This window comes from Colossoma macropomum, unplaced genomic scaffold, assembly GCF_904425465.1.
Source record: "Colossoma macropomum unplaced genomic scaffold, Colossoma_macropomum, whole genome shotgun sequence".
NCBI lineage: Eukaryota > Metazoa > Chordata > Actinopteri > Characiformes > Serrasalmidae > Colossoma > Colossoma macropomum.
Window position 1 is genome coordinate 12,566,691 of NW_023494804.1, and position 27,306 is coordinate 12,593,996.

General features: G+C 36.6%; 1 protein-coding gene across 3 annotated transcripts; it reads left to right on the forward strand.

The window, feature by feature from the left end:
* The first annotated feature begins 5,649 nt into the window (after positions 1-5,649).
* scarb1 (scavenger receptor class B, member 1) lies at positions 5,650-26,133 on the forward strand. 3 transcript variants are annotated; one of them, XM_036594390.1, is made up of 14 exons: positions 5,653-6,041; positions 6,694-6,854; positions 11,829-11,970; positions 12,239-12,442; positions 12,654-12,749; positions 12,862-12,977; positions 13,722-13,888; positions 14,873-14,991; positions 18,531-18,604; positions 18,762-18,813; positions 19,559-19,705; positions 21,102-21,146; positions 21,657-21,732; positions 24,794-24,935. In XM_036594390.1, exons 1-14 carry the CDS (start codon positions 5,922-5,924, stop codon positions 24,802-24,804), a joined length of 1,530 nt encoding a protein of 509 aa, XP_036450283.1. In that variant the 5' UTR covers positions 5,653-5,921; the 3' UTR covers positions 24,805-24,935. The 3 variants fall into 3 exon arrangements, with proteins under 3 accessions (XP_036450282.1, XP_036450284.1, XP_036450283.1); XM_036594389.1 differs by lacking the exon at positions 21,657-21,732 and having other exon boundaries at positions 5,650-6,041; positions 24,794-26,133; XM_036594391.1 differs by lacking the exons at positions 21,102-21,146; positions 21,657-21,732 and having other exon boundaries at positions 5,651-6,041; positions 24,794-26,133.
* Positions 26,134-27,306: the final 1,173 nt, after the last annotated feature.

Here is a 27,306-nt window from a genome sequence, read left to right on the forward strand (position 1 = left end):
TTAGCTTAATAGTGTATTTTAAACCTTCTCTTCCCTCATGGCATGGCTGATGTTAATACTAATTACAAGCCAGTAGATGTCGCCGAACACAATTAAGGGTTGTGGGTCCCCGGGACTGAAAACCACTCTTAGTCCGTTCATTAGTTCAAACTAAGCTCATTCAGGTTTACAATGAAATTGCCTAATTTAAGACTTTACTCGTATACAACTAAGGGGTTTTTCATACATTTAAATATATTCATTTAAATAATTTAAAACAGACTGATTTATGCCTGTGAATACAGAAATTTAAGGAAATCTATAAAATATGGAGAGAAAGGAAGTGTTGCAGCAACATAAATGGACAGCAAAAGTAGGTAGCATATCAAAATTGTGTAAGGTGGCTTAAAGTGAAGTTGCACTGCTTTAATAGCAATAGGTGAAACATCAAATGCCGTTTGGGTGTTTGGGAAATTACACATTATCTGTGCTGTCAGACAATGCCTTATCAGCATCCATATTATACCAGTCTAGTTTTGTTTGTTTATTGGAGGAGTTCTGTGCAGTTTGTTGTTTACATCATATGTGGATTTTTAAATGTATCACATTTTATTGTGAGTGGTCACTCCACATCGTTATGCAGTTGTTGGGGAAAAATGTACAAATTAATGACACTTAAATACATTGTTGATTGAATGAGGTGCCACCTTGGAGAGATTATGCCTAGCTTTGTTTTTTTTCCCCCCTAAATTAGTCACTGTCAGTTTTGAGTGCATGACACCTCTTAAAAATCACATGATACTATCACCAGGCTGCACCCTCAGGGCCAAACTGTTACCAAAAGGACTGCAGTATGTCTATCACAGCATGATCCAGTTCTTTCAACGTGTGACATTTAGAACCAAGAAATATTTATGTTGAATGTACAATATTAAGGGGGAATACATCATTTTGAAGTTCTTTTGCCCGTTCAGCTAAATGTGCACATTTACATAGCCAAAGCGTCGGCTAAACCTAACCTTTAAAAATGTAACACATGGATCAGTGGTTCCACCGGTCTGTTACTGGACAGGAGATCATGTGTTTTCGGAATGAGAGGAAGTCTATTCATGCCTGTAATTCACCAAGTCCAGATAATTCATGAGGAATCAAATAACAGACAGTTTTGAGGTTTGTCACATTACAAAGTCAAAGACTGTCCTTAAGGGTCTGAGAATTATGAGTACATTTCCTTGTTCAATCTCCTGGGTTGCCATCCAGGATTCGTCTTGGATTTAAGATCATGATCACATGAAACCTGCCAAAAATGTCAGTGTTGAGATGTTTTGATTTGCCCTCAGCTAGCTTGACTTTTCAATTAGAAGGAGAGAGAAGAACAGAGTAGGCCTACATAATGTAGGCCTACCCTGTTCTCTCTCTAATTTTTAAACTATAAGAAAATCTAAATTTAAAAGGTAAAATTTCTAAGGGTACAGTTGTTGTGAACGCACAGTAACAGAACTGGTGAATGTGTTGGTGAATGTCCCCATGTGTTAGCACAATTGAAAGAATGAGGGTTACAATAACATCTTTCACAGTTTGCCCTGCCTTGGAACTCACTCTATGCCACAAAATCAGTTTCAAATAAAAAAGTATTTATCTACTCAGCCTTGTTACTGAGCAGAATGACACACAAACATTTTCTAAACTGCTTCTCTTTCTGGGTCGTGGAGGCAACTGGAGCATATGCCAGCAGTCATTGGGTGGAAGGCAGGAAACACCCTGGACAGGTCACCAGTCCATCGCAGGGCAGACAAACAGACATACATTCACACACACGCTCACACCCTAGGGGCAATTTAGCATGTCCAGTTCGCCTGACTGCATGTCTTTGAACTGTGGGAGGAAACCCATGCAGACACAGGGAGAACATGAAAACTCCACACAGAGTGTAGACTAGACTAGGCTTAATATTTATTTGGCATCCAGCCTTAAATGTTTTAGCGTGTGCATTCTAGCTAATTCCTAGACGTCCTAGGTGAGTTTCTATGGATGCTTTGATGAATCAAGGCATTTACAATCCAACAAGTATAAATACTTTTTCCCAAAATAATGCTTATAATCTTTTTTCAACATCTCTCTAATAAAACAGTTTTGCTAATGCATTTACTCAGGAAGACCTTTTAAAAAAAAGAGAGAGACAGATTGTAATGTTTAGAGCTCTTGATAAAAAAGGATGAACGTTGGTCTAATGGAGGGTCATTTGTATATTATTTTTTTGTAAGAGTCCTCCTACTGAGCTAGAAGTTAACAATGTGTCAATCAACCGTTTACACTACTTAAGTGAAATATTAATGAATGTACTTATGAGTTTTAATGATTACATTTTCTTTAACTCAAGAATAGTTGTGATAAAAGTAAGCTACTTACACAGTTCCGTTTAGTCACTTACATTAAGTCCCAAAAGTCCAAAAAAGGATCCTAAAAAGAGATTAGCATCTAACAAACTTCAGTGGCTGATGAAGTTTCATTGTAGTTTTATAGGGAACTCACTACTTTTTTACTCATCTAGAGCCTTAAGGGGCCATTGTTAAAAACAAACAAACAAAAAAAAGTTAATGACATCGCGTTCCCTCGCAAAATATAAGCTCGTCAGACAGCAAGCAAACGTAGGACCAGAAGTGCCCAATGACATTGCCTACATTAGAGCTTTGTTTTTAGGATAGCTAACGTTAAAAGCTGTTTTCCTAGTTTCGCCAGTCTATACTGAGTTTATTCAGCAATTGTTCTCTGCAGTCTCTGTAAATGTGCTTTTATTGTACGAGGACACTCGATCTCAGTTTCAGTTTGCGTTCACTAATAGCATAATCGTTTGATTTTGAGAAGCACACTATATCTTTGTATTTCAATCCAAGATCAACGTAAAATTCAATGAGCTGCTCCATCTCTGAGCGTAAGCAAAGCACAGCTTTTGCAAGCGATGGCAAAACGTTGCATCGTAATTCAAAACATTTGCGAGGGAACGAAACTGAAATCTACAGCAGTAGTCACCAGCCCTCTTTCCCTCTTTCTGGACATGATCAAACTAATCGAGGACTTCTGAAGACAGTAATTGGCTGGATTAGGTTTTAAACTACAGCCTGCAGGATAGAGGGTTGGAGACCCTTGGTCTGGAGTCTGCTAATCCTCCTTGACCTGGTATCTGCTGCTCTAGGCTTTCCTTTTAGGTGTATTTAGCTCCAGCGTCCATACCGTATACCGAAATTTCACAATGCTCATCAAATAGTCCACACAGTCCCCCCACCCAACTTTTCCGGTCGCTTTTGTCCTAATTTTTGTCTGCGCTTTACCAGACTGCAAAGCGTTCGATGGGAGACGCTGGATTGGTTGGGACCCTGATCTCGTTACATTCAAGCAGCAAAAAAGACCAATCGAACTTCAAGACAAATCGATACAGATTATTTCATCATGTTTTGTGGCGCCCTGATTCCACCAGAGAGCCGTCTGCATTTACTGTCTTCGCGACTTGTGCAAGGATTTTTTCTTTCTGAATAGACAAACCATGATATGTTTATCGTGGTTTTGTAGACTACGTTGTCAAAGCTTCCTAGAGTTTTGCTAGCATATGAAAGATGCTTAACGTCAACTTTTTATGATCAAAATAAAAGTGTCGTCAAAAGAAGGAATCAATTACCATGCACTTTTAGGCTATTATATTTAATATTAGACTACGCTGTGGTGCACAGTCATGTCCAAAAAGTGAAGGCATGGCTTCAGGTTTTCATTAAAAACTAAGTCTGATTCTACTTCTTTAATCAGTTGGTCTCCGTCAGTTGATCAGTTAAGTAAAGTGTGTTCCTGCTTGGTTGGAATTAAAACAGCTACAACTTTGTGGATAAAACTGAGCACCCTTGGGCTACACTGTTGGTATTAAAAGTGGTAGGCTGGTATGAAGTGAAGAGGATAATGTGATGTGTAATTACTAGAAAATTATGGCTCTTGAAAAGAGCTGGGAGCAGACATTAAACACATTTCTTCATGCCAAATTTAGCCTAATTAAAGTACTGTAATTAAGATGTTAACAGGATAAAGGCTGGGCCATATCATCAGGACTTCGTCAAGCCTCAGACTCTCTTAGCTGCTAAGATGCAATGTATTGTGAAAGAAATGTTTGAAAATCAGGATGGCAGATAATTACAGAAACAAATAACTGCTTTATTGGATACATCTACTTGGATCTCAGGTCCTCTTACCATATTGGTGCATTTTGTAGTTTACAGAGTGTCCATCTATTTATATGTATTATTTGTTAGCTCCCCTTTTACCCTGTTTATTAACATGACCATTGATGGACCCCTGCAGGAAAACCACTGAGCAGGAATAATTTAGATAGTGGATCATTTTCAACACATAGAGACACTAACAAGGTAGTGAGATGCAGTGTTCACTCTGATGGCAGGACACAAAAACCCTGTTGCTAAACATTAATCACTTGACATAATCTGTGATCACATCTGGCAAGAATGTGAATTCAAAACTTTCAAATCACCTAATATTGGGTACTTAAGTACTTAATATACTTTGAGACAGACTAAAACCTAATGACATCTTAAGAAAAACTTCATAGTATTGTATCGTGGGGGGTTCTCAGAAGAAAGACAGGTAACTCAAAGTTCTTGTACATAATGCAGCTTTACTTAGAACTCGGCACAGCAAACAGAATACAGGAGGAAAAATGGCCCTCAGCCTAGCTGACTTCTTACTGTTAGCTCTTTATGTGAAGCTTGCTAACTAGCCCTGCCCTTCAGAATAAAAGTCTGTTCAACAGAACAAGTATAATAGTTTCTAACAATCTAAAAGGCCTAAACCTAGCATGCTCAAACATTTTAGCAACAGCTAACCCATTATTTCTATGGCATGCTCTGACGTCACAGTATGAAATGAGGTAATGAAAAGTGAATGCTTATGGCTGCCTATACTGGGAGATGTCTTTTAGGTGGATCTTAATATCTTGATTCACCACCTACTCAAACCATCAGTAAGACACACATATCTTTTATCCATGTATAACAGTGTGTTTTATGCATGTGTAACATGACACTAGACATCAAATGGGCAAATATACAATCCTTGTATATTGCTTCATCCTTGTCCTTGCGTCATGATGTAAATCTTTAAATAGTGGAGGACGAAAAAAGCAAAGAAAAAAACTCCCAAATGGGGATTGACTTGCACTAATAAATCCCACCTTGTTAAGTTTTGTGGGTATATTAGTCGCAAAATGACTAAGTAAAGATAGATATACTTATTGTTTCATAAACAGGGAGAGATCCATCTATGTGGTGCAGCTTGTCCCTCACTCTCTCCAAGAAGAAAGACAAAGTTTTGTATTAATTCATCATTTTTAGAAATAACCCATTTACAATATCAATACAAATGCATTATACTGCTTCACCTACATAGAATGGTTCTTAAAAATCCACACAATTGCCTTAGGGTATTTGTTGTCTTTTTTAACATAAAGCTCTTTTGTGTGACCCATATTGATTTGCAGCAGATATACATAGGTCAAAAACCGATTGTCCAGGCTCTACTGCTGCCCGAAACGAAGCCTTGTACCTTTAACTACAATTCCCAGAAATCCGTGGTTTAAAGGAGGGGCTATGTCATAATAAACATGCCTCCTAACGTACAATGTCATAAGCTCCCTTTAAAAAGGGCAATGTTAGCCGGTCAGAGTTTTGAAAGTTGCATGTTCGAATGCTGTAGTGTTCTCTGAACTTAACACGATAGTATTTTGGGGAAGCAAGTAGATTTAGCCGCATGCAGTCAGTTTAGTTTTGTTGCCTGTAAACTAGGAGTCCATCGATCAGGGAGCTTACCTAGCCGTTTGCCAGCAAGTGCAACGTTTTGAAGAGACTTCAATCCCTACATTCAACTTGTGGTTTCTGCATTGGTCAGCTATGGCCATATCGAAGTCTAAAATAGCGATAGGACTTTTAGTCGTAGGGATTTTTGCAGTTGTTTTTGGGACTGTTCTCGTGTTCGTGGGTCCGATTATTATCGACGATCAAATAGTGAAGGTAAGTTGGTTGCAAAAGACTGAGACTGTGACACAGTGTACAGCTTTAATCTGTATTCTTTTAGACGCTCATACCTTGCAGATGTTAGGGTAGCATTGAAAACAGTCTAGACCATGGCACAACGGACGTCACCTTGTTAAATCTGTTTCTTTGTAAAGTGTAACTAAGTTTTACTTTATAAAGTGTTGGTCAGATCAGGTCTTAGACTGAACACGTGTGTTGCATTTATTATCGCGGTGTTCATGACAGACTACCAAAACGCTAACTTGTGTTACCCATTTTAACCTTTTCTGTCATACTGTTTTCTGATTTAACACATTCTCTGTTAAAAGTAACCCAAAATGTGTTGTGTCCAACTGAACGCACTGATATGTGTGTGTGTGCGCGTGTGTAGTATATTTTTTATATATATTTATGTGTGTGTGTGTGTGTGTGTGTGTGTGTGTGTGTTTGTGTGTTTAGTAATATAATGATTTGTTTTTGTATTTTTTGTTTGTCCTTTCAGAATTTGTCATGGCAGCAAACGTTTAATCGTGTCTTGGGCTATTCACTGAGATTTGTCAGTCACCTTGATAACATCAAATTGGCACAGCTTAGTTATCTGAAAAAATGTTTCATATATATCTCTCATGTACTGCTGTGTGTCTCACAGAATGTAGAAATCAATCCCAAAAATGAACTCTCCTATACTATGTGGAAGGACATTCCTGTACCGTTCTTCATGTCCATTTATTTCTTCAATGTCCTCAACCCTGATGAGATACTGGCAGGAGAGAAGCCCATGGTTGAGCAAAGAGGTCCATATGTGTACAGGTGTGTGGCATGACTTTTATCAAGTGTTCTGTTACTAATACCTGGGATGGTCCTGGTTTTTGTGCATTTAAGCTGTGAAAGAGATCTGGCTCTGTTGGGGGTGCACAAATTAAAATTTCATTGGTATTTTGCATAAGCTGGAATCTGACTTTTTTTATATTGCAAGACAATTTTGCAATGTGAAAATGGTTGTGTGATCAATTTTGTCATTGTGCACTCATCCTTTCTGAAAATGTACAGCACCTTTTAAAGTTTGGAATCACTTGTCATATTTAGAATTGTTCATCAATAACAGCTTATACTATGTAGACTGAAATGTTATCAACTAGATACCAAAATGTAAGCCGTTAGTTTATTCACAATTTAAAGTATGTTGAGAACAATGAGAAGTTGTAACATTGTAAAAGTTAAAGTAAGGAAATTACTATGAATAACCATTAGGTCACTGATTTTTGAGTATAAAGCATTGATGATATTAATTTTACAATATATTTATGAGAATTTTATTTGTACATTGTTTTCATTTATTAATAACATTTTACAACTTTTTTTCAAATTATGGCGTCATCTAAGAGCTGTTGATCACTGAAAATTTGCTTAATTTTTACAGTTTCCTACAAATTGTTTGAAACCTATAGAATATTAGCATTATATTAGAATCAATGTATGTACTCACACATGTATCTGCAACATTTAGTGTTTAGAAAAATTAACCCCTTTTATCACCATTTCATTTTTTTTGTCCATCATGCATAATAGGTATTTGCCATGCCAAAAACTCAGATGTTGTAGGAGCTATAGTGACAGCTTTAGGAATAGGAATTCTTAAATAATGGGAAATATTTGGCCTCTGAGGGGCAGAATGCAGCATACTGGCTGTGTGTGGTGTGTGTGTGTGTGTGTGTGTGTGTGTGTGTGTGTATATATATATATATATATATATATATATATATATATATATATATATATATATATATATATGTATGTATGTATGTGTGTATAGTATATATATATATATATATATATATATATATATATATATATATATATATATATATATATATATATATAATATAAAAACTGTGTAAACAATAGGACCATATGTAGACGAGTGAATAGTCTCATCCAAATGTGTTCCCCCTACCAAATATAACTCAAGAAGTATCTGTTATAAAAACTAATATACGGACTCTATTATTCTCCTAATTTAGTGTTACGCCAGGGTGATTGCTGTGGAGCAGAGGTTTTTTTTTCTTTTGGGAAATACACTTTGAATTAATTAAATGCCTTGCCCACAGCTGTTCCAGCAAATAAAGCTCAGGGAAGGGGTCTCCTTAACACCAACCATAGTGATGAAATACTTATGGTCAAACTAAGCCATGCTACACCAATTATTTAGAGAACCTACACACAAAGGGTTTAGTAAGGGGAATCAATTTCGAAAGGGACAAATGCCTCATCTATATCTCTCACCATTCACAAACACAGCCTTGAAATACCTAAAATTTTACTCCATTATAGGTCAGAGGGGCTTTGTAAACAGCATGTATATGACAGACATTGCTTGTTTACCAATGTAACACAAATATTATTGTTCTGGCACTGATGATTCAGTGTTTCAGTATAAAAGGAGTACTTCCAAACAGTTGACTCTAATGTAACTGATTGCTTTTTTGTAATATGATGGAAAACACTGATTCAAACATATGTATGACCTTAAATGACCTGGAAAAACACAGAATGATTGTTTTATTAAAGACAGAACAAAATTCCTTCACGCAACAAAAATCATAGTATTTAGCAAAGTTTTCCATCATTTTATTTGCAATTTTATTTGTTCCACATTTTTGTTTGTTAACAATACTTGTACAAAACCAATGTTGAAAATAACACTTTAAAGGAAAAAAGTGACACTCAAGAAAAAAAATAACACAAAGGAAATCATTGATTAACAAAAATCTACAGAAATTACACACATGCACATGCTCTGCATGTATACTGTCCCTCTAGTTCAGGGTTATTGACGCAGACTGTGTGGAATCTTTCACATTTATCACACGCAATCTGTGTAAAACAAAAAGAAAAGGTGTCTGCTTTTTCAATGTAATAAAAATAGTAGTGGACAAAGTGCAAAACTCATGTATTTGAGGGAAAATAGAAAATCGAAACGTTATATTCATATTTATATTAATACTCATGTTCATACTATTGTAAAGTATTTGTATTGTAAAAGTATTTCCCAAAAGAAAAAAAAAACCTCTGCTCCACAGCAATCACCCTGGCGTAACACTAAATTAGGAGAATAATAGAGTCCGTATATTAGTTTTTATAACAGATACGTCTTGAGTTATATTTGGTAGGGGGAACACATTTGGATGAGACTATTCACTCGTCTACATATGGTCCTATTGTTTACACAGTTTGCAGCATGGTGAAGTCTGTACCACATAAACATACTGAGTTGTGTTATGTTTGTGTTATATAGTGCAACAAAACGTGACGTTCTTAATAACAGTAACCATGAGACTATCGTGATGACTATATTTTTTATTTTCACGAGCGGCGGTTAATAAACACAACAAACACAGCACTGACATTTCAGAAATAATGTTATATCACAGTGAACAGAAATAAATCGTACAAAAGGCCGATTTTGGAAGCATTTTACTGGGAAATACTTTTCGTATTGCTCTCCGCCGGTGGAAACACGCTTTTTGGACCCTTTCGCTTCCCGTAGTTCCAGCGTTGCCTGGCGTTGGTTTTTGTTTCCTGAGTGCGCGTGCCCGAGGACCTGATTTCTCAAAGGGAACATGATTTCCAGGAGGAACTGAATCGTATACAACACCGGCTCCCTCTGCATCAAAAGCCAGGTTAGGTCAGGAGTCACAACCCACATGTTAAGAAGAGACATGTTGGCCTTTCAACAAAAATCAAACCACCTTGGCAGCCACAACATTTATGTCCAGTATGTGTTAATGTCCTGCTATAATTTAGGTTAAAATATAAACGAAAACGCGGATTTACTTTGCTCTGCTTTAAGCTTTAACTATAGCCGCTTTCCTCCCATCTCCGCCAGAAAACTTTTCCTCCAAAGTAGATTAGTTTCTTGTCTCTCAAAGTTCGCCTGTTTTCCGAGGCTGAATTCGCTTCTTTAAGTCGCTCCAGCTTGTCGTTCGAATTTTCCTGTTCCACCTTAAATTGTGACTGAGGTGCCGAATGTAAATGCGGCACCATTTAAGGTGGAACGGGAAAATTTGAAAGAGAAGCGACTTCATCTTCGCAACTTTTTATTGTTTGATAGTCTCTCGTTGCAGATTTAGCTTGCAAGTAAACCAACAGCAGCGCTTATAAATGCGAATAACGCATCGTTGCTAGGTGACCTGCAGTCTGCCAGTTCTCAGTCGTTGCGAAACCGGGCTTTCGCGCTATGTTGCACACGTCCCGAAGATATTTTACTGACACAGCAATCCCCCCACCTTTCTCTACAACGAGACCAAAACCTAAGTTATAAAATCACTAACGAAAACGGGCAGGCTGGCTGTAACGTGCTGCATGGACATCCATTACCACTGGATCTTATTTCACCGCGCATTTTCTCGCAGATGAGTGGCAGCAGCGTCTCATGTGCTCCAAGCAATAGCAGTGAATGAGAGCCGTCTAGTTCACTTGCCACATCACTTCCATTTGATTTATTAATAAAAGATATTGGACGTAAATGCATTATAGATCATTACAAATACTTTGCTTTAAACGTACCAAGTCCTGGCACAGTAAGAAAATAAGTCCTGTATAGAAAAAAAAAAGATGCATCGATAATCGTTTTATAATCGCATCGCAGCCCTCTGAATCGTGAGGTGCCTAGAGATTCCCACCCCTAATTGTTATGCATGTTTACAAGATAAGCCATTGTTCAATTTTAGTGGAGGAAGATATATCTAAAATCATTGACAGGCTTTTTTCTCTGACTTTTCTTTTGAAACGCATTCTTCTTGCACAGTCATCAAGCCCAAATTTTTAAACCATAAACTTTTGGCTTAATCTTGTCCTGAGGCAGTGCACATCATGGGACAGTGTGTGGAAGCATCTGTATATCAGTTTTTTGTTGTTATTTTTGATGTTGATTTTTGTTCCTTATATAATACACTGGACAAACACCTCATTAACAAAAACTAGTATTTTATTCTTCAGAAAATGTGCTGATAGGTGTGTCCATTGGTGCTGTGTGAGAGAGAGGAAAGTCAATTTAAAATACGCAAAAGATCATTTTTAATCAGTCATATTTTATTTTAATCCAGTAATCAAATTCAATTGAATAATTATGACAGCCCTAGTCTCTTTATTTTAGGGAATGGAAAATAGTCACTACAAAATCCCCCAGTGAGCCCCACATGCAAACAGATAAAGTGAGACAAATATATACTCTTATTTACATTTTGAAAGCTATTACATAATATACTGTTACATTGAGTATTCACTCAAAACCCCAAATTATTATTTTTTTTTCTAAATCTGCTTCTTGTTTCGACTGTGGTCACTTAGCACGTGTGAAGTCAGATGCTTTCAAGGATAAGGTCCATTGCCTTTTCCCTACAGCTCCATTGTGGTTTCCTGTTTTGGATAACAATCATGTGACCTACATTTGAGGAAGCCCCCTTTACCTCTCATAATACTCAAATCATGTGTGCAGCTTTTGCAATCTAGAGGGGTTGCAAACTCGTGCCTATCTGCATAGTTATCTCATTGCTTTCTAAAAATACATTAATGCTGACCTGGTATTTGAAGCACTTCCATTTGCTAAAGCTGACTATCTGAAAACAGTGACATATTGATGTTGAACCTTAGATTTAAAGTAATATTTCTTTAATATGTAATATGTCTTTGGCAACTGACCATGCAATACAGATAGGGCTGATGGATATTAGGTTGAAAAAAAGTTTTCAACTCACCAATTCTTTCCGTTTTGTTTTCTTTCAGTGAGAAGCGATGGAAGGATAATATCACATTCCACGACAACAAAACAGTGTCTTATCAAGAATATCGGCAATATTTCTTTGAGGAGAGCATGTCTGCAGGCAATGAATCTGATGTGGTCACCATTCCAAATATGTTGGTGCTGGTAAGACATTGAACACTGTGTATTGTACAATGTTTAAAAAAGACTAAAACATGCTTATGTGCTGGGCTTATGATTTATGCTTCAAAAAATGCTTCACTCTAAAATGCTGAGTGGCTAACAGTGAATGAAACCTTGCATGAGCTAGTTATCACACTCTTACTTCTCCTGTTTGCTTTATGCTAGTTGATGTCTCCAGGCCTTAATTAAATTAATTCGGCGAGATCCCCCAAACCATTCCTTTAACTTTTTTTGATTATCTGGCTTTTAGGGAGCGTCAGTGATGATGGAGAACATGCCCTTTCCAGTGCGGGTGGTGATAAGTGCTGCTTTCAGATCTTTTAAAGAAAGTGCCTTCCTGACTAAAACAGTTGGTGAGCTCATGTGGGGCTATGACAGCAAGTTGGTGGACTTCCTCAACAGCTACTTCCCTGGCATGCTTCCAATCAAAGGGAAATTTGGACTCTTCGCTGAGGTTGGTTTTTGAATGATGTGCAATTAGTTGAGTAATCAGTCATGATGAATCCCTTAGCATTTGGTGTGTGATGAGAAAAGGTTGAAGTGTTGATGTACTGTATCTATTTTATGTCTATCCAAATGCATAACATAGTATTTTAATGCTATAAAGCTAATGTAGTAATCCTTTATGTCACATAGTTTGTATCTATATCTTTTTCTAATTATAGTTTAACAACTCAAACACTGGACTGTTTACTGTCTTTACTGGTCAAGATGACATCAGGAAAGTTCACAAAGTGGATTCTTGGAATGGAATGAAGAATGTGAGTTTAAAGCATCGGGTCTGCAGCAGCTGACAGTATTTGTCATGTTACTCACAGACTAATCCATTTTTCTACTCAAAAATTCATATTTTGCTTTTTGCGCCTGAACCAGGTGAACTACTGGAATTCCGAGCAGTGCAACATGATCAATGGAACAGCAGGTCAGATGTGGCCTCCATTTATGACCACAGAATCCACTTTGCCATTTTACAGCCCGGATGCCTGCAGGTACTGTTTCCATACAGATGATATCCTGCTGGGTGGAACCTTTCGCACAGCAGGCTATATTGTCTCAGTCATATATGGTTGTTTAATCTGATTAGATATGAATTCAAGATGTCTTTCTGTAATGACCTTTGGACAGTCAGTTTTTTATTCTGAATAATGAATTACAAGGAGTTTAATAAGAGAATTAATAATCTGTGATTTAGTTTATTGTGGTGGGAGTCAGATGGTACATGGGGTACCTGTTTGTGATGCAGAAATATGGTCAGAATTAGCACTGAGCACATCTCTTGCCATGTTTCCACTAGATTTCAAGCTAAATTTATAATAACTTTGGATATATGAAAATTAATTTATTAAAAAGCTAATTTATGTCTGTCAAATTGATTAATGTAGACCAGTGATCACCAGATAACCAGATGGTCCTAGATATCTAACCCCCTGAGCAGTCCCAGCAACAATCTGCCACACCTGCTCTAGCTAATGAACTTCTTCACTAGTCACTGGCTGGATCAGATGCATTAATGTTAGGGATGGGGAGGGGGCAGCATGTTGGATGCAGTTTGGAACCAAACTCTGCAGGAAAGTAGATCTCTAGGGCCAGGGTTGGTGACCATTGACAGCATAAATGTTGTGCTGCTTTTAGCCATCTCTTGATTTGTGAAGCCTCTATTAGGATAATATAGCAATGCTTTTACAGTGTTGTTTGCTTGACAAGTACAGTAAAATTACTAACATGGTTTTCAGGTCAATGGAACTGGTTTACCAAAGGCCAGGGATGATGAAAGGAATTCCTGTGTACCGTTTTGTGGCCCCAAGGACTCTTTTTGCCAACGGCTCAGATTACCCTCCAAATGAAGGCTTCTGCCCATGCAGACAGTCGGGTCTTCTCAATGTTAGCACCTGCAGGCACAGTGAGTTTCCTTGTACTGATATGCTATACACATTAGAGATGTGCGTTCTAAAAATGTTGATGTTTGAGTTTCTGTAAGAATTCATGAATAGTTATATGCTTAACTGTGGAAAAGACAAACAAGCAATGCTGAAAAAGAAGAAATGTATTGTGACTGCAGGTAATGTAGAGCTGTATTTGATGCTGCATTTTCATGTTGGTGATAGAAGAATGATAGCAAACCAGAGCCATGATGGAAAATTCCAGCAGCAGAAATATTCCGCAGAACAGTCGCGTCCCGCTATGAGGCACGGAGTGGAGTTGCACAAAAATGTAGCATCACACATCACACGGAGGAATAATTTTAAAGCCTTCTTAGTCGCGACCTTGGCTCCAATATTAAGGGACTTTTTTGCAAAGTTTACCCATGAACGTGAGCAAAACTAACGTTTTGCACTTCCGTTAAAAATTATATCACTGAAATGTTTGTATAATTTCTCCATCTACCCGTGATGAAACATAATAAATTCCTCATTAGTGATTTGAGGATTTAAATAATGTACCTCAAACAGTTAACTGAATACTCCAGTACCTGTGCATATCCCTCTACATTTCTTTATGCTTTATATAACCATCTTAAACCCCACAATCTCCTTTTATTAGCAGTTTGTGGGTTTTTTAATGTTGCATAGTACTTGGAAATAAGGCCGTTTCTAGCAGTCATACGATTATGTACAATTCACACACAAATTCTAAATCCACTGCAGCTTTAGTTTTGTCGTCAACTAAACTGCCCTAAATAGTGATGCAAATAGTTCATCACTCTATTGGTCTTGGTATTTTTTTTTATAAAGCAATACAATTTGATGTATAAAAGAAATTAAAAAGTCTAAACTGTACATATCAATTCAAATTCTTTTCTCTTGTTGTATTTTCACAGAATAATGAAAAATCCTTGCAACCAAGCAAAATAACCAGTGTAAGAAATTTTTGCTCTTCCTCCTAGAATCTCCTGTGTTCATCTCGCACCCTCACTTCTACAATGCTGACCCTGCTCTGTTGGAGACGGTCACGGGACTTAGCCCTAATGAGGAGGACCATGGGCTCTTCATTGACATACACCCTGTAAGAAGAATTCTATTAATTCATGTGATGCAACGATATCCCCTTGATTTTTAGGCTCTTAAAATAAGCAAAAATCAGAGCAACAGTAATTTTAAAAGACCTCCAGTTTACATCTCGTCATTTCATTGGACTTGCATATGGATTGTTACCTGATAGGATTTTAACCACAGTTTAGTAGGGGTGTCACAACATGCATGCTAGTATTCATTTCTTATGCACTGTGAATGGTAAGGTTTCTCAACAATGATGAGTACAACAATGATGTGCAGAGAGTGGTAGATTGAATGAATACCTTAAATATGCATTTGAAAAGACATCACCCAAATGCATTAGTTACTATAGCAAGGGTAAAATGCGAAGATAAAGTTAGTCAGCTTCTTGTTAGAATTTTCTATCCCACCTTAAATGGAGCAGCAGTTACATATTACTTATTACTTCTCCCTAGAGGATTCATACAGCTGCTAAGTCAAGTCGAGGTTTATTTATATAGGGATTTTTACAATAGCTGTTGTCGCAAAGCAGCTTTACAGTGCCGACTCTGAATGGGCAAAACAAATATCTTGCTTAGTAAGTTAATAGCTACCAATTTGCACAGCTATTTGTTTGAAGAGTCCACCTCTGTTCGATTGTGGATTCATAGTTTGATTTGATAATTTATTTTTTATGTCTTCTAAGAAAATGGCTTGTCATTTATCCCTTCAACAAACATTTGTGTTATAGAGACAACAGTGAAAATTACAAAACAGTACATTTTTGGGTATTACCAAAAAATAAGTAAGTACAAAAAGTGAGACAGCGAATAACAATAAGTCACAAACAGAATCTTTACAGCTTCCAAATGGACCTGTACCTGTATTGTATATAGAGCCCTCTCATTAAAAAATCAATGACAAAACCAAAGCTGTATACAACAGCTCCTGTAGCCATTTACACTGTTGCCAATTTACACCTTGTATTGCACTTACTCACCAGGTTTTCTTTAACCTGGCTGCTATACAAATGAATATCTGGGTGATTGAACAATCTGTGGAGCATGTATGTTCATGTTGCATTTTTTTTTACACATGAGGAGAAAGGCCTGTAGAATGCAGCTTCAATAACCTTTCCCTTCACCACTTGGATGAAAGAGTAGGGCTTTATCACTCAAGGTTAGTTGCAATGGAGTTATGGCTTTTGAGATCTTAAGTTGTAACTGCTTTATCTTTAAAATTGGCTGTAAATGTAGGCTTCACCTGTGTTATCTACATGTGTTGCATAAATATCCCTTTTTGTTTTTTTAAATAGTTTACCTTATAGACTTGCTCCAATAAGAGAGAAAAGCTGACAGTCGTGATTTACTGTGTATTATGTCTTCAGTGACTTTAACTATGTTGTCCCTCATATTATTTTAATGGCCTAACTTGGGCTCTAAAGATTGAGCAGTGGTGTTACTCCTCCGTGTGCGTCAACGGTTTTGATTTTACAGTCGTATGATAATGTTAATGCTTTACTGAGAAGTGCCTGCAATAAACAGTGAGGACATCTGATAAGCTAATTGGAAATTGCCCTGAGTACCATGGCTTGATTACGGTTATCATGACATTTATGGTGTTTTGAGGGCCCTCCGAAAACATGTGGTCCATTATAAACAAATTCACAGCTCTGAAGATTCCATAGATTTCATTGGGTAATGTTGTAAACTTTGCTCTTCTGATTCCAGTCTGTTGAATCAGCTAAAATGTTTTCATAGCTGTTGGTTTTAATATGGCCAATAAATAACTAAAACCTGTAAGATTATAATTGTTAACTGGACCCTTTGCCTTGCACTATCTGCAGGAAGAAGAGCTGCATGTTGAATAGAATATTATAATGCAATTGGATTGTTTGTGTGATGTTTCGAAGTGACTGACACACAGTAGACTACATGGTTTGTTTATATCAGAGAGCCTTTTGCCACACAGATAACTGCATGATAAGATAGCCATCCACTTTATAAGTTCTGATTAGCAGGGAAGGGGCCAAACTGGATCTTACTGAATTGCGAAACCATGACTCGGATGTTGGCATGCTGTCTTTCGTTAGCGTTAGGGGCATCTTCTGGAAAAATATCTAGATCGAGATGTTCCCCGCTTTTCACTGTACATGTGCTTGTAATTTCAGCCTAAGTCAATTAATATTTCTTCTCACAAGCTCCATGATGAGCCAAACAGTCCCTGAAGTCCCTGCAGAAACGTTTCCTCGGCAGGACTCTGACATCTGGGACAGAAACAAATAACTAAGCTGTTGCAGAAAACCATCAGGCACTGTTTATGTAACAGTTTAAGCATTTTCCAGTTAGAAAGGCTTTGGCTTTTTCTGCACACCTCTTGCTGTAAGAGCTAAAAAGTGGCAATATTCTTTTTAAAAATGCTCTGATCTTTTCCTCAGTCCAACTGTACCTCTCCGCCATGCTGTTTGTGTTTCTTATAAGAGACATCTGAAGAGACATCAGCGAGATGACACTAATGTGTAATGCATTATTTTTTTCCTGAAGAAAAAAGTTTCCGATTTGTTTTTGTGACATTTCAGATATCGACAAACATTTTGTTGACATTCATAGAATATAACCTATGTTTGATTTGTCATCAGATGGTGTCAATTGTCAATAGCTTTAAATCTATAGCTTCCACCCAAAGGATTTTTTACATAAAATGTTTTAACACATCAAAAAGTTTTAAATTCCATGCTAGTCTTGGCTGGTTAATGATGGTTGTGATGGTTATGAAAAGTTACTAGTTTAGATGGTCATGCTAGTTCATCGGCAGACCAGCATTCAAGACACAACACAAATATGCCCCCCCACCCCATACTGCTCAATACAATTTCAACACTGTATACTTACAGGCCACGCTGTATATATGTAAATATATAGTGCATATATTGTGTTTGTTTACTGGTTAGTGAATTTGAATTCAGTAAGATTTTTTTTCATACAGTTACTAATGCCACCTTTGTCCTGATCATCACATTCTGTGCTTTTCACTGATAGCACTAGTCCAGCCCATGAGCATAGGTTAAGTTCATAACATAAAGCAGTTTTTAGCACACAACACTGTTGACTAGATACACTTTGTATCCAGGCATTAGTTTGTCCCCCTCTTAGCTGCAGTATCAGCTTTTAGTGAATGACTTTCAAATCAGTGGCGCTAATAAACATACAGTGCTCACCTCAAGTGATGTCATGCTGTGATTTCTAAGAAGGGTAAATGTATTAGTATGAGTATGAGTTATGTAGACATGACTTTTGTACATTTTGCCACAGTTTCCTCAGGAGTTAGTGTACATCTGAACAACCAGAGCATAGTCATCCATGTATCAGTTCTGTTTAGTCATTTTTCTCTTATTAGTATTTGTAGAGGGAGCCTCACCAGCATTCATAGTGTAAGTGTTTCCTAGGGTCATTAGCCTTTGGGTAGGGCAAATCTTAATCTTAAGTTTAAACTAATTTATCTGCTGGAGTTAAATGTACTGCATTATGTCTTCCAAGCTGCAGGCTCATGACTTCTTTTATTGCTTTACAGGAGACTGGAGTGCCTATGAATGTCTCTATCAAGTTGCAGTTGAATCTGCTTATGAAACGGGTCTCAGGAATAACGTAAGTACAGTTGACTGGTTGACTGTGGTTATTTTGTAACTATATATATATATATAAATATATACACATAAAATATTATCTCTGAGTATGTAGTTTTGCGAAGCTGTTTAGGTTAAAACCTGTGATGTCTCTTTTTTTTTTTTCTTTCTTTCTTTAGAGAAACTGGCAAAATAGCTGAAGTGGTCATGCCAATGATTTGGTTTGGAGAAGTAAGTTGTAGCATGATAATCAAAATGATGTGATAATCACGTAAGATAATCACCTTAGCTCTTTTAAGTTACCGTTCTCACTGATGATAACAAGACCATTGAAACAAACATTCCCTAAAAGGTGGTTGGCCAGAGTTGGCCCATGAGGAAGTGTGAATTGGCCCACCAGAAAGTTATCCCCCTGTTTCCTCACCCAATGAGAAAATATCTTTTTATACGATACAAAATTTACTCTGTAATTTTTCTGAATTTTTAAGATAATAAAATATAGTTTTATGTTACAGAATACATCTTTAAAAACTTGATTTGAAACATACCAAGCTTCTTTATTTGTGCTTTGTTTTGTCCTTTTGGTCCTCAGCCCACCACGGACATGCACTTTGGCCCACATAGACAAAATTTGGGCACTTTTGTTCATAAGTAAAAGATGAAATGTTTTAGTATGATTTGAATCTGATGAAGAGCTTTTGTTGTGTGTATTGTTTTGCTGAAAGAAAATAATTTACATTTTTGCCATATTTTGACATTTGTTGACCTCAGGACAAACAAAAAAAGGTGCAAGTGCAGACTAGAGCCTTTTGAGACACAGTGTAAATTAAATGTACCCCATAAGATAGTGAAACACATTTCAGTAAAACATGTTTCATGATTTTTTATTTTTTTTAAATTGATTTAATTATTTGTTTATGTATTTTTTTGGAATCATTATGTCTGAATTACACTATCAAATTGTCTTCTTTCTCAGAGTGGCTACATTGACGGCCCTGTACTCAACACATTTCGTACGAACCTGGTGATTTTACCCATGGTAATGGAGTATATGCAATACATCTTCATTGGATTTGGACTGGGGTGTATCATCGGAGCTGTGGCTTTAATACTGAGTGAAAAGGTACATCATTTTTTTGCATACTATCATCATTCGCTGTGTTATTTGTGGAGGACCAAATTGTACTTGGCTGTATTTTGGGGCCTGATTGATAAATCGGTTGGCCAGTAATATTGACTGATCTTAAGGTCCAGTGGCCTTATCAGTATCGTTGAAAGTTCAATCGATAAAATGCCAATATTTAGAGACTTGTTTTATGTCTTGGCATTGATGTTATATTGTAACATTTTGACTACAAAAATATGTATGCTAGACCTGTGTAGCGTCAAAAATGAAGAAATTTTAGATATGTCCAGAATGATGAATAAGGCCATAGAAGATTCTAAAATGGCTGAGAAACATGTAGAACATTAAGAATTAAGTTCGAATAACAATTAATGTCCAGAATTTGTCATATTTCAAAAATGGTCAGAAAAAGTCAAAAAATGTGCCATACAATTCTGTAAATAGATTTTTGGCGATAATTATTTATTATTTCATTCAATTCTTGTTCACAGAGTTCTTGAAATATTGAATGAAACATCAATAAATGCCTTTTGGCAAATATGTTGTAATATTTCAAATCAGAGTCCATATTGAATCAGTTATTATTATATATAAATACTATTAAAAATTATTAACATTTATATAAGTGATTCCAAACTTTTGAAGATTAGGGTATATTTGAATGTATGTTGCCGATATACATTTGGTTATCCAAATTTTAAGCTCCTTAAAATGAGTATTGATCACAAAATTTTCATATCAGTCCAGCCCTACTGTATTTGCATATAATGACGTCAAGTGTTTGTATTTTAAGGTAAGTTATAATGGAAGATCTAATGAAAGTTCTCATGTGATAATTTTTTTTTTTTTTGCCCCACCTCCCCAAAATGTAACACTTGCATGAATTCCCTTTATTTAACTGCACAGATGCATCAGTTGGTATCTTCTTATATTATTGTGGTACAGTCAAAGGTTTTTAAAATCCCTGGTCAAATTACATTTTGTTTTGTGGATTTTCTAAGTGAAACAAGTTACCACTTCCTCTACAGAGAGTTAAATATCATGTTTTTTGGCAAATTTACTATGTAATTGCTATTTATTTGCTGAGTTTAACATTAGAAAAAAATAAAACATAACATAAATAAAATGTGCCATATGCACATAAGGCCACGTTTTGTGTTTTTTCTTTTTTAAATTCAAAAAAAGTGTTTTCTCTGCAGAGGATATAATACACTTTTCATTTACAAAAAAAACAAAAAAACATTATTTGACCGGGGTGCCCAGAAGTTATGCCTAATCCCCTTTCGTTTCCACTCACTTTCACTTTTGTTTCTGCCCTCAATGTTACACAACTGCAGGTAAATGTTGTAATTCATTCTAAAGCAGGGAAATGGTTGCATAATATGTTTTACAGATACAGAAGAAAAGGAGCGCATGTGGAGTCATAGAAGACAAGGGGGTCAGCTTTTATTTAAGTCAATGTTTTTTAAATGTCGATCAAATCTGATTCATGTTAAATTAAGCTAGTTATATCTTTCAAAAGCTGATTTAAAAAACAAATTCTTTGCCCATTTCACCGGATTATTCTTCAGTGAATGTCCTCAGTGATCATATGTGAAGTCAGTGTGATTCCTCATACCTCTTTTGTCTGACTAAGTCAAAAGGTAGATCAAAACTCTCCTGTTATTTAACCACTGCATAATCTAAACAACCTGCATGCCTCTGTTCATCTCCACCTCCGCTGTCTACACACCTTGCATGCTTCAGCACACTCTTCCTGTAAGAACCGCACTCTTGTAGAAAGTCTTGTAACAACTTTTAATTACCCACACAATTAAACAAAGAGTGAGACAAAATTACCTTCCACTGTATTTTACAGTTTTACAATCTTTGTAATAATCAGTTGGAGGACCACTTAAAAGCATGTCTTCCCAACAGTTTTTTAAACCAGGTCTGATTATTCTTTTAGGAAAGCGTAAAAGACACAAAACACAACTCAAGTACCAATGAGAGGCAGAGCGAAAAATATAGCATGAAAAATACAGGTGGGTTTTTTTTTTTTTTGCTGAAATATGCCTCCTTTTCAAACTCTTCTTCCATTTTTAGCTGCTTGTAAGAGGCCTAAGGCTGCACAAAGAAACAGTTAACACACAGATGTATGTTATTTAGTCACTGCAACTGCTCTGTTTTACCATTTCATTCTTTGTCTCATCACTGACTGACTTCACAATTACCATGTTGACTGACTTGCTCACAGGGTGAGGCCTGCAGCATATTGCGGGGTTAATTGTCAATCTCAAGGGCAGAATGGCTGAAACAATCAACTTGTAGTGAACCAAGACTGCTTGTGTTAGCCAAGATCACTGATCTCTAGTTTACCATAATCATCTCCCAGCAAACAGTGGACATGCATTGGACAAAGGGAGTCTTTTGGGGTTATTTTGAGCAATTGTGCATGATAGCAGATGGGTTACACTCTGTACTGTGCAAACATCAGAGAGCACCTTTCTTTTGGTGAGTCCAAATTTGTGCTTTGGGATTACTTGGATTGAGAGAAGCAGAAAATGCAGTCAACTTCTACGACTGAACTTTGGAGGTGGAAAAATATCCCTGCAGGTGTCTTTGAAAAACTGAAAACAAGTCTCCCGAAAAGAATGGAAGCTATAATAAAGGTAAAGGGTAGAGACACTAAATACGGAGTTGTTGAGACTTCTGTGTAGTTTTCATTTAAATTATCTGTTAAATCTTCTGAGTTTTTCTTGACACTGAAAAATAAATAAATAACTTACTTAATGGCTGTTTTGACTAGAAATTATATAAAAATGAGTGTTGTTTTGCACAGTACTATAGATGTACAAATACAGACAGAAGCGGATCTGCTGTCTTGTGCAATTTGTCTACCCCATTAATATTGTCAGCTTCTGACTACAGGACTGCTGTTGACCAGATTATTTGAGTTGTAGACTGTTCTCAACACACCACTGACACTGACTTGGTAATGGCATGGTAGTGTGTGTGGTGCTGGTACAAGAGTATCGGGCACAGTGGTGTAGCTGGAGTTACATCAGTGTTCCTGCCTGGAAAATCTAGCTAAGAGCGGTTCTGTAGAGAGACTGTGAAACTGATGAAATGCTATAAGTGTGGTTAATATGTGATTTACATAACTGTACACGTGCAAGGTGGAGCTACAAGTTGGTGTTTCTAATTAAGTGGCCGATGAGTATACGTGCTGAAAAGTAAATGTAATCTTTATTTTGGGATTGCAAAACAATTTCAGATTTCACTTTTTTTTTTTTTGCTGAAAACATTTATATCTAAATGATATACAAATCAAAGATATCCCTTTTGGAATACATATTACTGGCTACTTTTATTAGGTGAACCCACATTATAGTTTTACTTCTGTGTCCACTGGTGATGCACCTACAACTAAGTAAAAGTGCCAGAAAGGGTTCTTTGTGCAGTGGCACAGAAGAACCACTTTTGGTTCCCTGAAGAACCTTTTAACAGATGGTGCTTTTGTAAATGAGATGTGTAGGAGTGATGACCCCTTGTGCAAGTTTAAAGAACCTCCACATAATGTAAAGGTTTATAAAATAAAATATATGAAGCGTCTAAAAGGGTATTCACACTCAAAAATATATGAAGCCCTTTTAAGGTTCTTCACACTCATAAAGTGGTTCTTCTATAGCACCACTTAACCCTTTCTGGCACCTTTATTGTGTACTTTGGCTCCACTGTTCTGTTGAAGTTCATTGTAGCAAGTGTTATTGTCAGTCACATCTTGTGTCCATTGCTTGTTTTGTGAGCCTTTTCCTGATGACAGAGCAGACACTGTGTATGTCTGTCTGTATAAAAGCTTAAAATAAAATATATTTAATATATTATATATTTTAATATATATATATATATACACACACACACATTATATTATATAAAATATATCGACACCTGTCAAAAGAAAATCTTGCACTTCCAAAACGGTAACTCTATAGGAGAATGAAAAAAATCTTAAATCATAATAAAATTATAATTAAATTATAATGATGATGCTAGATAATGCCCCATGTCACAAAGCAAAAGTCAGTGGCCTTCCCAGTCACCGGATCTGAATCCATTAGAATAACTTTGGGATGTAGTAAAACAGGAGATTTGCAGCATGAAAGTACGCCTGACAAATGGGGAATTGCGTGATGCAGTCATGTCAAAATAGACATGAATCTTAAAGGTATATTTCCTACACCTTGTGGAATCATACCATGAAGAATTGAGGCTGTTTTGAGAGCAAAGGGAAGCCGTACCCAGTATTAGTATTGTGTTCCTATTAAAGTGTTCAGTGAGTGTAGGTGCACTTTGTGGTTCAGATTGCAATCTGTTTATCTGGAAAATTTTACCTATTCTTTACCCTGTTCATCAGTGGCTAGGACCCCCAGAGAACCACCACTGTTGTCTGGATTTATTTTTGATTGGTGGACTAGTCTCAGTCCAGCAGTGACATGGTGTTTGTTAAAAACTCCAGCAGCACTGCTGTGTGTGATACACTTTGTGCAGCAAACACACATGCTAACACGCTGCTACCATGTTAGTGTCAAGGAATTATCCACCACTCAAATAATACCTGCATGGCAGTGGTCCTGTGGCAGTCCTGATCATTGATAAAAGGCTAGCGAATTATGCAGAGAAACAGATTATAATCTGTAATTGTAAAACTACAAAGTGCACCTATAGAGTAAGTGGACCTAAAATAATTGACAATGAGTGTAGGTACAAGGCAGCTGCACCTAATAAAGTGACCTGGGAATTTAAGTATTTATAAATGTAATATTTGTAAAATGCATAAAGTTAAGCTAATGAATGAAATGAATCCTGATGGGCAGGGTTATACATTATAATGACATAATTTTCCATTCACTGTATACCTTACCTTTTATTTCCACATTTTGCAGTTTTATCAATTTTTATGCATTTACAGGTGCAAACCTTTGTCCTTTTAAATTTCTTTTCATTAAAAAAAATCCCCTATATGAAAAAGCAAGTCTTAACATGTTTTTTACCATTGCAATGTGAATGTAATACAGCCTCACCCTTTTCTCTCCATGTTCATAGATAAACAGTAAGAGGACTGGCCCGCCCTGCACAGATGTGGACGCGAGCACTTTGGACAATGAAAGAACTCCACTGCTACACAACTCCAAAGACTAGAGTAATCTGTCTGTTCCCATTGTACTGTATTACCCTGCTCCTTCATCTCTAAGCAAAACCATGGAAAACTTGTGGTTTGTTCTTGTTTTTTTGTTTGTTTGTTTTGTGAAGTAGAAGAACTTTACCAAGAGCAAAAAATACTAGCACTTACAACAGAAGTTCATCGCAAAATATTATTTACACAATTTTCCCTTTCCCCAAACTAAGTCAGTCAAAGCATTTTTGCTGGGGCTATGAGGCAAATGTAGCCAACAAGTAATTAACATCATACAAACTGGATGCCTACCTCATCACACATTTGCGTAAAACCATGTCTAGTTATGTAATCTCAAATGGACTTGCCTATGTGGCTTCTGATATGCTTCTATGTGAAATCCTGTTATTTATAAAAGTGGACCAAAATATATTGCATAACTAAAACAGTAGCAGCATCTATACTGAAGCCTGAGTTTTGTCTGTACTTTTGTACCTAACAACTTTGCACAGTTTGAGGCAAATGTGTGTTTAGTCTTGCAGTTTGCCTGATGCTAATTTAAGGTAAAAGGAAAATTGTGGTAAACTATTACTGTAAGGTGAAACTTAAATGTTTCGCCCAGTTCCCGGTGCAGGTGATATTTACAAACTATGTTTAAGTACTGTTTTATGCAGGGGTTGTTGTGAAATGCATACTGACTCTGAAGTGCTGAGAAAGGTGAATGATTAACTTAAATACTGGTAGAAGTTTCAATAACAGGAGATGCACATTGTTGTTTTAATTTCTCTCCCATTACTTTATTCTCTCCTAGACAGTGCACTTTTTATAGATCACTTTAACACCGCTAGCAATGTTAAACTACAGAGAACTGTACATACTTTACTAAACACACAGGTTAGTTTTAAAGTTGACAAGTCTTGTTTACAAAAAGATAAGTAACTATAAATCTTTACCATGGAACTGTAATTGTTAATGTTCTTGGAATATACTATGCCGTAATATAATTGTATTACATACTCGTGCTCTGCACAACAGTTGCTACCTGTGGCATAAACCAGAAGTATTAATTACTTAATTAATTAATCCACAGCCAGAAAGAAAAGTAGTCATGTGAAATAAACATCAAAATATTCAGTGAACTGCTCATGTACTTGAATGTACAGAATAAGAAATGTACAATATTAAAATATAGTTGATTTATCATGTCAATGTGCCTTTGTTTTTGGATGGTTATAGCTTGAATATGAAAATAAACTTTTCTACTGAAATATTTTGTCTTATGGTCATTGTCATAGTCAAGGCATTCAGAATTGCCCTCATATTAATTGAGTTAGCTTGATTCAGCTGACTTCAGCTGACCACATGCAGCCCTGACTAAACATCATGTCATTAAAAGATCTGGAGAGGTTGAGCACAAGTGCTGTGTGAATGGGACATCAAGTGACCACTAGGTGGTGTTCTAACCTTAACCTAGATCAGTCCTGTTGGTCTTTTGTGGGAGAAAGCAGTGGAGGACCTGTAAAAATTACCTCCACTTTAACATGTATTGACATTTATTTCTTCTAGTTAGTTATTTATGCTTTACATCTATTTTATATATAAAATACTTTTATCATTTTAAAACATTCTTCAAGTTATCTCAAGTTACAGGATTTATTTTTTTGTTTTGCATCTAGATATCGCAGATTTCTATGCCCAGTACTACACCATTTGACTACTAAACACTGAACAAGATTGGCTTTTTTTTTTTGCAGAGGGGTCAAGCAGCTTTTTTGTAGTAAATAAATCAAAGATATGTAGATAATATTTGAAGTTAAAACACACACACATACACAGATCAGGCATAACATTATGACCACCTCTTTGTTTCTACGCTCATTGTCCATTTTATCAGCTCCACTTACTATATAAGTGCACTTTGTAGTTCTACTGACTGTAGTCCATCTGTTTCTCTGCATACTCAAATAGTCATCACAAAATTGGTAAGCATATAATTGTCTTTGTATGCTAAAGCATTTACATTACCCTTCACTGAAATTAAGGGGTCTTGCCCCCAGGCAATCATCCCTCGTCCACCAAACTTTACCGTTAGCACTATGCATTTTGGTAGGTAGCTTCTCCTGGCATCCACTAAACCAGATTCATCCATCAGACTGTCAGACAGTGAAGCATGATTCATCGCTCCAGAGAACATGTTTCTACTGCTCCAGAGTCTAGTGATGGTGTGCTTTACATTACTCTAACCGACACTTGGCATTGAGCATAGTGATCTTAGGCTTGTGTGCAGCTGTTCAGCCATTGAAACCCATTCCATAAAGCTCCCAACACACAGTTCTTGTGCTGATGTGCCTTCCAGAGGGAGTTTCTCTAAACTGTGTGAGTGATGCATCAGAGGATGCACTCGGTGGCCTCACTCTGCGAGTCTGGGTAGTGTACAGTGTTG

Excerpts from the sequence above, each read along its gene's own strand:
- scarb1 (XM_036594389.1), top strand. The coding sequence starts at position 5,922 with ATGGCCATATCGAAGTCTAAAATAGCGATAGGACTTTTAGTCGTAGGG. Across the intron at positions 18,814-19,558 it reads CAATGATTTGGTTTGGAGAA|AGTGGCTACATTGACGGCCC; the intron begins GTAAGTTGTAGC and ends CTTCTTTCTCAG. Across the intron at positions 19,706-21,101 it reads CTTTAATACTGAGTGAAAAG|ATACAGAAGAAAAGGAGCGC; the intron begins GTACATCATTTT and ends TATGTTTTACAG.